Consider the following 11,579-nt stretch of genomic DNA (forward strand, 5'->3'; position numbering starts at 1 on the left):
GAGTGGCTGCAGGCTGCTGCAGCTCCATGTCCCCAGCTCCAGACGGTAGTGAGACTGAGCGTGTATGTACAGTATGTACATATACAGATACACACAGAAGAAAAAGAATATGTACATATAAGCAGCCACACAGGTCAACACAGACAGAAAGCACTGATGTAAACACAAACGCATGTTGTAATCCACTGGAAGGCAGAAGTACACCAGAGCTGGCACAATCTACCACATGAATGAGAGCCATTGTCTTCAAATTTCTGAAGCTGCAGCATCAACTGTCTGGTGGAGGAAACCTCATCCTGAGTAAAACTGAGGGATAAGCAGTGACCTGCCAAGAACACAGACGATTTTTTTGAATGTGTGTGAATACTGGAGTCTGTATCTTCATTCTGCAGGGTGGGAATATATGAGTGGAAGTGATATGGTCAGGCAGTTGGTGAGCACCAACCTTCTCTTCCCCAAGCTGAACAGTTCTAACTCTCTCAACCTCTCCTCATATGAAAGATGCTCCAAAAGATGCTCCATTTGCTGTTTCAAGACATAGGAAACTTTCCTCAATTACTGGAGCCTGTCAAAGACACTGGCTTTGCAATGAGATTGGCCTTTTCCCGTAGCTTATTTGGACACATGGTTAGTGGTATGGTCAGCTGCTGGGGTAACAACCTGCAGAGAACAATCCAGCATTGTTCTCATGACTTTGGTGACTCTCCAGACAACAAGCCATATTCCCTCTCTGTCCTCTTGGTAGCATTCACTCTGTGGCCTGCTATCGTTACTCAGTGCAAGGCTGGATGTGCTGCATGATGGGCTGGAGATGCTTTCAAAAATGTTGCTACTACATCTTGGCTGAACAGATGTCCTGGAACGAATGCAAGGACACCAGCACAGGGTTGGGCTCCCAGACGGTAGTGATCGATACAGAAGCAAATCAGGTAAGCAGGAGTCTTCCCGCGGGAGTCTTCCCATGGGAGTCTTCCAAGCAGATCCTCAAATTGTCCAGTGTCTGCTCTCCTGAAGTCTCTGGTTGTGATCCTGGGTTTTGCCCTGCTCCCTCCTCACAAGATCCTGAACATCTCATAGTCACCACAGCCAAGCCCGCCCCTAACCTTTACATCCCAAACCAGTTCTTCCTCATTTGTAAGTGTGAGAGCCAGTAAAGCACATCTCCTCATCAGGTCCTCCATAACCTGTGCCAGGAAGTTATAATCAAGGCACTCCAGAAACCTCCTGGATTGCTTGTACTTTGCTGCTGAAAACAAAGCTCAGAAACTGCTGCACAAACTGCTAAGCCTGCTGGCTGCCTCTGTTAGCTGCACTCTCATACAGACTGCTGGGGCTCAGGACTGTGGAGCTGGTCTTCAGTCCTTGAAAGTCCAAAGCAAACAGGCACATTGGGAAGAACTTCCTGTGGGATTAAGTCTCTCTTCCTGTATTGTCACAGCTGGTAGCACTTCTTCTGTGTTTTCTGCCTTTCACGTTGTCAGTATTCCCTTCTAGACTACTTGCCTTTATTTGACTGTTACAGATAACTCTTTCTCTTCAAATCATTCTGAATTCAAGAAAACCGGAAAACAGGACTCCCCAGGGGATTCAAGTTGATGGAGAAACTGCCATCATGCCCTGAGAATGAGTTAACTAGATCCAATGAGTTCATTTCTGAACATGAGCACACTTGCTGTTCTTTGTTGGTGCTTGGAATCCTCTCATGCATTCTCCATCCTGCTTCAGGTGGCTGGTTGCTTCTAGAACCAGGCACCTTCAGTGCTCCCAACATGTGGTTCGCTGTGTTTCCACCTCTTAAATAGGAGTTGCAACTAATTTCTTTTGTGGTATAATTTTGCAGAAAAGCTGATGAGGTTTTATCTTCCAGCTTCTGGCTTTCAGCTTCTCAGATCCTGAGTACCTCTGAGGGAAGTTGCATTCTATGTCTTCTCCTGCAACCTTGAGTCCTGCAAGACACCCTGTAACTGCAATATTTTCCTTAGTTCATGTCCCATTGATCTTGTCTGTATCCATGACATGCTTGTTGACTCTTGTCTATACTGCAAGGGTCTGTGAAAGTAGATTCAAGATTCTCCAGTGCCTCTTCTAGGAGTGCACTTGTTGTAACCAAGTACCACTGTCTTCAGGGGCAAGAGCCCCTAGCAATTCTGCACTGCCAGGTGCCACTCTGTTGTCCCAGCACACTGACCTGACACATGTATTTGTGAAGTGAAGTAACCAAGGGTGACTTGTGAAGCTCTTCATGACTGGAGCAGGTAGAAAAGGGCTGAGAATCTTTACTTACAGAACTGTGGAAAGTTGTACAGGAAGACTGAGGTCATTGATACATGCTCTCCCCAAGCATGCTGCTGGTGTTTATGGAGCAGGAAAGAGAAATAAGTTCCTGCCATTTTGGAAATATAAGATATTTGCAATGGTTCCAGAGCCTTCCACTGAGGAGGTAACCTCTCCCATCACTGGTCCCAGCTGCCTGGCACCAGGAGTACTAAGGAGTTTCTGTGCAGGCCAGTGCAGAGTTTGGCTACCGTCAGCACTTTGAGACTTTTTAACCCAGAGTGGGACAGAGCTGTTAGTCACCTGAATGTTGTGAGGTCAGTTGATTTGCTGGGAACAGTAGCTTGGTTTGTAATGCTGAAGAGAAAGTCTTTGCTGTCTCTCTGCTTTAGACCCTGTGCACGCACCAAAGTGCTTTCACCTGAGGGTGCTTGCACAGACCTTCATCTTGGTCAAATGGCCTGGATAGCAACAACTGATAAAACAGGAATGTGAATGTAAACAGCTCTGTGAATTGAATACCTGAAACTATCTGAGAGGACATTTGCCCCAAACCTGCAATTGTTAAAGAAGAACATGACCATCAACTGGCTTAACAGTAACCAGGGAATTAGCGAAAGGCTTTTGAGACAGAAAAGAATCAGTCTGAAAAAAAAGTTTAGAATAAGCAAGAACATTTTTGACAGAGAGAAGAGAGAGAAGAGGGAAGGAAGCAGCAGTCAAAATCTGGTTTGACAGTTGCCCTGCAACTTTGCAACCTCTGTCTGTAACAGAGCATCCTCCCTGTTGGATGCTGTGGGTAGCCTGCCTTCCCGGCAGTAAGGGGCGCAACATGTACAGACCCACAACTACAGTGTGCATATGTGACGTTGTGCTTTCTCACTGGCCTGTGGGTTGGCAGACTGTAGGAAGTGGCGCGGATACACATGAACCCTACATCTCCAGCTTGAAGTGCGTGAGAATAGGGGAACCCCTGCTCCCAGAAAAGGGGATGTGTTCTTGCAGTGTGCACTTCCTGTGGCAGGGGTGGGAGGTTGCACAAGTAATCATGTGGATGTGTGTGTATGTGGGGTTAGAGCTTTTGGGAATTAGTTATGCAAAGACATTTAGAAATCTGTAAGTGTCTTAATATTTTGTGTCTGGTATTTTGCTTTATCTGTTGGATTAGTAGATATCTGCTGATACTGATCCTGAATATACAGGTCATGGTTTGTCAGTTAATTACATGTCATGAATAAATCGGTAAACTGCTTTTTGATTCTGATTAGGTTTAAACCACGTGAACTGAGTACATTTTCCTTCTGACAGTTTTGCACCCTCTGCATTCTCCATACTGATCAGCCGAAGTCAGCTTCCCACCCATATGCACAAAAGCAAGTATATTTTAGAGCAATAACAAATACAACATACTCTCATTTTTGGGCATCTGTGGTGCAATTCAGTTCTGTTCTCCAGCATGATGGCTGGGAACTTTTTAAAATGTCACTTGAGAATCTCTCACTGAGCTGTGAATCCAGTAACTAGTGCCTTCTAGTAGCTCATACCTTCTATGACAATACCAGCAAGCACATGTATGGACCATCTTTCCAATGCAACAGAGCTGTTGGATGGTTCGACCCTGCCTGCAGCCTGTTGTGCACGAAAAAACATACTCAGAGGATATTTTCTACATACAATTTAGGCTTGTCCTCATTTGTAACCAGTTTTGTGCCCTGCTCTTTTGAGACTTCAACTGATATGTTTGTGCTATTGCATTAGCTATCCCATTCCTTCCTCAGTGCATCCATGCATGCCTCTTCACAGGGAAGAAACTAGGTGACGGAACATGGAAGAGCAAAGGCTGCATACCCACCCCAGTCCATTCAGAGTTCAATGAGATCCAGTAGGAATTCTTTATCCTTAGTGATATCCTTAGGGACACTTTATCCTGCAGGGTTTTGAATCAAGTCGCCTTGAGCAGTGCTAGAACCACCATGTATGGCTGTGCCTTTTGTAATTGTGACCAAGTAAAACTTCATGATCTGTAAGGCACAGGGATTCTGGCACCGTCTAGCGATCCCGTCTCACCTTCAGCTCCATAATGACAGGTCGTATGCAAGCCGTCCACTCAAAGCTCCGTCCTCTTTTTATGAGCAATTAGTTAAAAACAGTGTTGGCAAGTTCTTTATTGTACTCTGGGTTACTGGGCTCGGGCTTCACATGGGGACTTGCCCAGACTGTGCCACAGATATGCTTTCCTGCCCTTTTTTTATGTCCTTTTGCAGGACGTTGTGAGTGGGTTTAGCCCTTTGTTAACAAATAACAACAGCATAGGCATTTTCACACACATACTCACCAGGGAAGAACAAACAACAAAGAGGTAAGGCCGGTAGTATGTCCTGTGAAACTGCTTGAATATGTGCAAAAGGAGGTTGTTTGAGATGGAATGATACTACTCTTCCTCTGTTTTCATTTGCCTCTGTGAGTTTCTGTGTTGCAATGAGCATCTTGTGAAATGTCCTGGCAGAGAAATGATGAAAATTCCCCCATCTCCATGTGCTGTGGGGAACACCCAGGATACGGCTTTTTCTGCACCCCAGATTAGAGACTGTGAAGGCTCCTCACCAGTGTGGGAGCTGCCCTAGTGCAGTCTTCTGTGCAGGAGGAAGGCTGTATTCGTGGCCATATTGGTAATGTGGACTCTTGGTGGAGAACAGTGATGCTGTGGTAGAGATAATGAATCACCGAGGGAGAGTCAGTCCTGGAAGTGCAGGTAACCACAAAGCCTTCTTTTCTGTCCTCCTGTAGAAGAAGGAGGAGGTGGGGGAAAATACAGATAATGGGCATGGTACAATGGCTGGCCTCATACCAGGAGAAGGGGCTTAGGACAAGAGCAAAGCAACAGATGAGGGAACTGGGGAGTGCCCAGCCTGGGAGAATGACCTTTTTCCCAGAGCCAGGGGGAATGAAAGTCCAGGCAGACTGTGGTCTGCCATCCTCTTCAGTGGTTTTTCTGTAAACGATGGGACTGAAGAATGCTATCCTATCTGCATCAAGCTGAGCACAAGTCACTGCTCCCTTCTCTGGTGTCTCTAAGGAGAACCAAGCAAGGGCTTTCTCAAGAGCTTCAAAGTGCTTGTTCTCCCAGTGGAAACAGTCTCTTCTGTGTGTCTGCCTCTGCAAAGACTGAGCTGGACAGTCACTCCTTTGAGTGACAATACACTATTGCATAAAAGGGTTTTGGGGGGATAGAGCCAAAATAAAGGTAGCTGAGAGAAGGAAACTCTAAAGAGAGATGAAGAGGAGGGAGGTATGGAAAGTGCATTCAGTGAAAGACAGAGGTAATGGAGGGCAACAAGGAAGATGTGTTGAGGAGAAAGAAGGTGTGACAGGACAAAGAAAGGAGGAGTGCAGTTTGCGAAGAGTACAGGCAGGGCTTGTGATAAAAAGTGAAATAAAAAAGCAGCTTCGGGGCAGCCCCCATATTGCCCAGTTCTGTGGGTCTGACCCACTGCTAATGATGGGCAGCAGGACCTGGTTACAGCAGGACCTGGTTACAGCACCTGTGGGGCTCCCCAGTCCTTGGAACAAGGGTACCAGCAGGTTGTTGGGGTACAGAGCAACCTGGGTTATCCTGGCCCCAACTCTCGACTGGGGGATTCCCACTCTTGCCTTGTGTTTTTCAGCTCCAGCAGAAGAGAGAAGCTGCTCCTGGCTGAACCCCTGGGTCTTCCTTGTTTCTGTCCTTGCCATCAAAACTGCCTTTGTAACCGTCTGCCTTGGTGGGTTCCAGGATCTCTTAATTCCCCTGGGATGAAGGGAGCAGTTGACTGCCTTTTGTCAGATGGAAAAACAATATCCTAGTCTCCCTGCCAGCAGGCAAATGCCCTTTGCCAAAACAGCCTGTTCTGCTGCCCCTCTCCCGCCTCTGCCCTCTTAGTCAGGGAGTAGGGTCCCTTCCACAGTTAAGGTTCGTTCCCTGGCAGGGCCTTCCCACTGCTCCTCTCACTTTCCCACCTGCCTGAGTAAAGCCAGTCCTGGATGGAACCAGTCAGTTTCTCCCCTCCCACCAAGAGCTGAGAAGTCTCGTTAGTGTCAGAGGGCATCTGAGTAGGTTACCCAAAGGCTGGCTGTTGGATGTTGGTTCTCCTGACCTGGTCTCTCTCTCAGAGGTCCCTGTGACAATGTTGCAGCCAAGGAGCCAGTGTGACCTCCTTGAAAATACTGGTACCAGGCTGCCCATATTTTAGCAGGGAGGGGGTGAATCCATCAAAATGCTCCAGTTGCATCCTACCCACACTGCCCAGACCAACCAAAAGAGAAATCCTTTGCTCGTACTGTCCTGGAGTATCATATTGCTCTGTGGTGATTCTTCTGTGCTTCTTCTTAACTCCCTTGGGGGAGGCCTCAACACTCAACAGTTCTACCCCTTCTTGATAAGGGTAAAAATGGTGCTCTAAAGCTGCAATGCCCAGGAAGATTAAGAGGGATTGTATATTAATATTCCACCTTTATTAAGCTTATCCCATGACTTCTTTGACCCTTTCCTGACCCCATCCTCAAAGGATGTCTAAGCTGGTTTTGTCAGCTGGGAAAATGAGTCTCTCACCCAGCAGAGGTGAGAGGAGCTCATCCGACTAATGTCTGTTTAAAGGAGGGAGTGACCAGTAGTGGGAGAAACAGCCTGCTGTTTCTCATCTCCTTGTTCAGTACAGATTTCAGAGCTTGTTAACATAACAGAGTCTCTGGGGGGCTCTAAGCCAGAAGGTGGAGGATAGGACAGGTTGCTCATGAATGAGGAGGAAAGGATGACACTAGCACTTTCCTTCTCTTTCCTCTCCTCCCAGTTGTTTTCCTTCAGGGAAGCTATGGCCAGTACAAGACTCTGCTCCAGAACGCTACAGGATGGTGCTGCGTCCCCAGTGTATCTGCAGGCAAAAGTGAGTGATGCTAAGAGCCTCATAAGCAACACTAAGGACTTCAGCAATATTTACTCTGGTGTCAGTCAGCCTTTGAGGTTGGGAATGTGATAGTCAGCCAGAGCTGGATTGTTTTAAGCAAGGAAGCTGGAGAATTGAGGAAAGAAAATGCTGTATTGCACAATTTTACTTAGGATGCTATGAAAATATGTGCTGGGCCAGGAGAAGAGGGTGTGTTGTTCCAGACCTACCTTTGACCACCCTTCCTACTGTTCCCCTCTCGCTGGCCCTCACACAACCCCTCAACTGCTAGTCCAGTTCATTAATCTAGCTGAAAGTGCTTCATCCTTTCGCAAGGGCTGGCTCAATCCAGCTCCACTCCCTGTGCTGCTAGCTCACTGCCTGTTCACACAAGCATCATGGTCAGTGCGAGGGACAGAGGTAGGAGTGGAAGGAGCATGTTGTTATGCAGTTTAGAGTAGCTGGAGAGCTAGGCTGCAATCACACATGAAGTGATGGCGATGGCAATTCCTGCAGTGCAAATTCCCAAACTCAGTTCAGAGATCTGTTTTCGCTTGTGCACTGCATTCAGAAATGGGTTGCAGTTTGCACAAAGGCTAACCCCTACATGTTGAGTACATCTGAGCTAGCTGTTCAGACTCCCTTTACAGTCCATGATAAAAAGGTGTTTGCAGTATAAAATAGGCATGGTCCACCTATTCTTATGGTGGACATTTATGGAAGGCCAGACAAGCTGTGTTCTACACATGCTTAATTTGGTGTTCCCTTAAAAAAAGCCTGCCTAGCTCCACAAGGCACAAGCATGTCCATCGAACAGCAGACAGACTCTCCCAACCAACACACTTAAGAATTCAGAAGAAATTGTCCAGCACTTCTTAGTCATGTGGGAAAACTTTAGCTTTCATTGGGGAATTGGAAATGGATGGAAAAGTTTTGCAGAGTACATGATGGCTACAGGCCATGCTCCAGCAGTTCAGTGAAAGATCAGGGTGGGCAGCACAGAGACAGAGAGCTCCAAGCTCCTTAGACTGCTTGGACTTGATTTTGCATATTTTCTCATGCTCTCTAGTGCCACGGTCTCTCTTTCTACAAAGGTACATAATGGTGCACCTTGAGTGGATCTAATATGTAAGAGCACAGGTAGGTTAACAAAAGTTTTGCTAGCTGTTCCAGTCACTGGACTCTACTCCCTCCATTTGGTGCCAAGGATGGGATGTGAGATTCTGTGCCGTGAAGACAGCTTTTGAAGGGCACAGGGCTATCCGGGTCCACCTTGTAGTATGAATATGATGTGCTTGCTTGCTGTGGGTGGGCTGGAACATTGGCTTGACCAGGGCATTGTCACGGCATGCAACCTCCTAAAGAGCTCCTGACTGGGAAACCTAAGAAGAGAGTCCCTATGAGGTCTGAGATTCAGAGCAAGCATCTAAGGTAGCACATACAAGGGTGTATTTGTTGACTTTATTGGATGAACTTTTCAGCCTGGTGTATTCTATACAGAGATATATTCAGAGTATAATATATAGAGCTCATAGATACAGATATATAGCCTCAAAGCATGTAGCCTCATGATTTGAGATAATATAACCGTGTTTTTTTAATCCATCATGTGACTTTCTGGCTATACGGCAGATCTCCAGGAAAACCTGGCTAGTGAAAGGAACTGCCTGTGGTGGCGGCAAGGCTGTCAGAGCAGTTTACTGTACATGTCTGTCAGGCTGCATGAGTTGAGAGCTAAACACTTGGACAACACTTCTCTGATGGAAGTGTTCCCAAAGGATCACAAGACAACTACTTCCCATCTCGCTTCCTGAGGAAGGGTAAGGCAGAAACTCTGTCTCTCACCAAACAGGGGTTGCATGGACATGGCAGAACAGATAGAGAAAGGGAAAGGCACTTCAGGCAGGGGCCTTGTGACAGGAGCCTTGTGACAGGAGCCTGTCAGGCTGTTGACAGCTTTACTTGTGGAGCTTGGAAGAGAGCATTTACCTCTCTCCAGATTAAAAGTGTGGTTCAAACCCCTCCCCTAACACTGGCACCCTACACTGAGCTCACTAAGACGAAGGACAGCACATCTTGTTCAAAAGGGGGATTTTTTTTTCCCCCACAGAGGAGAGCTGGACGTGCTGCCCAAAGGGCTGGAAATGCTTTCAAAAAAGCTGCTATTACGTGTCAGACGACAAGATGCCCTGGGCTGAGAGTGTGCAGAACCTCTCTCGTTATTAGCGTTCATCTCTGTGGTGTCTCCCCACGCAGGGCAAGACTGGACGTGCTGCCCAAAGGGCTGGAAACGCTTTCAAAAGAGCTGCTATTACGTGTCAGACGACAAGATGCCCTGGGCTGAGAGTGTGCAGAACTGCACTGGGATGGGCTCCCACCTGGTGGTGATCAACAGCAAAGCAGAGCAGGTACGTGCAGGGCTGAGAGAGGGGCACAGCAGCCAGAGACACAGTGCCAGGCCCTGGAGGGCACTCAGAGCCCCTCCTTGCTCCTGCAGGGGAGGGGGGGATGTCCTTTCTGCACCCCTTCAGCACCGGCTTCCCTCTGCCACCAGCCCCACCCCACAGGGACTCCTGCCTCCTCCCTCTGCTTAGTCCTGCACCTCATGGACATTGTGCTTTTTCCAGGAGTTCCTCTTCAACTTGGTGAAAGGAGTATTTACTAAAGCCTATGAAACAAAATACTACATAGGCTTAACTGCTTACGAAAACGGGCAATGGCAGTGGGTGGATCAGACTCCATATAAGAAGGCAGCCACGTGAGTATCCTGGGGGGAGTGAGGAAGGTCCTATAATTCACATCCCTCAGTCCAAGTGACCAATACACTGTGTAAGGCAGATATGTGTCAGAGAGGGGTCTCTGTCCCGAACTGCACTATAAGTCAGAAAACTTGACTAGTTTTCTAGTCAAAATCATGACTATTCTTTGCCTTGCCAGAGCTCCTGATCTCTGTTACAGAAATCTTCTCCTTTCCCTTCCACAACTGTCTGAGGTAACTTTCCTCCCACTGTCGTGCATACCAGTGCATTCCCAATGGAGGAACTTTATTTTGCAGGTTCTGGAAACCTGGGGAACCTAATTTACTCTTTGCAGAAAAATGTGCTGCAATTCATGTCAAGGGAAACACAGACACCAACACTTACAGTAACTGGAATAACATCCTTTGCTTCACAAGTTGCTATCGAATTTGTGAACTGGCAGTCAAATTTATCTGAGGAAGGAAACTCCACTTTGGATGAAGGACCTGAAGGAGTATCCTTGAGAAAGGGCAGCTCATGAAAGGACTGATGAAAAGCTGGTGTGAACCCACACAAATCCTTTATCTTGCAATGTAGGATGAGCAAACCTGCCACAGAATCCCAGCTTTGAAGGATCTCAGTTTCCAGCCTGTGCCCCTGCATCTCCTTCCAAGCTGAAGATCAGTCCTGGATGAAATCTCTCAGGCTGGTGTCAAGGACATACTGTGCCCTGTTTCACTCTCCTCCTTCATAGATGGGTGCCCTGGTCCTCCAGTACTTTCCTTGACTCCTTGTCCAGTCGATGGCTCAATGGTGCAGAAAAGGCCCTCTCTCTGTTTCATGAAAGGATACCAGTCCTACAAATCGCTGGAGCAGAATTTGAAAGAAGAGCATTCAGTGGAGTGTGCTTGGCCCACTCCTGAAGGGAACAATTATTCATGGCTTATCTTTAATGTTTCCTTCTTCCTTCAGCATATTCTGTGTTGATAAGTTAAAATACGTATCAATAAATGTTAATTCTGCTCTTTGCATGAGGCTGTCTTCTGAGTGACAAGTCCCAGCCCCTCACCAACCCAGCCTCTCTGCATGGCGGATTTAACTTTTCAGTGTGTTTGGCACCTGCAGGTGACAATATTACTGTGATAGTGCTGGACTGGCCAGGAGCAGAAACAACCTAGTGCTCATCTGCAGAGCATCTCTGAACATGTGAGAAAGCCTGTGAACCCTATTGGAGAATGACATGTGAGGGAAGCAACAGAGCAGGCTGTGTAGTAGTCAATGCCAACAACTGTTTGCCCAGGATGCAGGAGAAAGGAAATGGATTTTGGAGATCCTGCTGAGACATGTGGCAGGATTAAGCATGGTAATGAAGGGGAGAGAAAGCAATCAAATATCACAGGAAGGATAAAAGCCAGAGTCTCCACAGGAGGGATTTCTAATGTGAGAACAGTGTAGAAGACCTCTATCAGAGGCATCACTGCAAATCAGACACACAGAAGTCTTGAGCAAGTGCTCTGCTTCCCCCAAATTCCCCAAACCTCTGTCTGTGTATTCCTCCCCTTTCATCAATGATATACATACTCCCTGAAGAGCTGTGGGTTTCCAGTTTGGGACTAAAAATACACCGTGAAAAATCAGTTCTGGGTGA

The 11,579-nt window shown here is 47.1% G+C and overlaps 1 protein-coding gene across 1 annotated transcript; it reads left to right on the forward strand.

Moving 5' to 3' along the window:
• The first annotated feature begins 4,989 nt into the window (after window positions 1-4,989).
• Window positions 4,990-10,408, forward strand: LOC103915119 (C-type lectin domain family 4 member E-like). Its single transcript, XM_009321878.1, has 6 exons — window positions 4,990-5,026; window positions 5,940-6,035; window positions 7,101-7,193; window positions 9,450-9,601; window positions 9,821-9,951; window positions 10,249-10,408. Exons 1-6 carry the CDS (start codon window positions 4,990-4,992, stop codon window positions 10,406-10,408), a joined length of 669 nt encoding a protein of 222 aa, XP_009320153.1.
• Window positions 10,409-11,579: the final 1,171 nt, after the last annotated feature.

The sequence above is a fragment of the Pygoscelis adeliae genome, unplaced genomic scaffold, assembly GCF_000699105.1.
Source record: "Pygoscelis adeliae isolate BGI_AS28 unplaced genomic scaffold, ASM69910v1 Scaffold384, whole genome shotgun sequence".
Classification (NCBI taxonomy): domain Eukaryota; kingdom Metazoa; phylum Chordata; class Aves; order Sphenisciformes; family Spheniscidae; genus Pygoscelis; species Pygoscelis adeliae.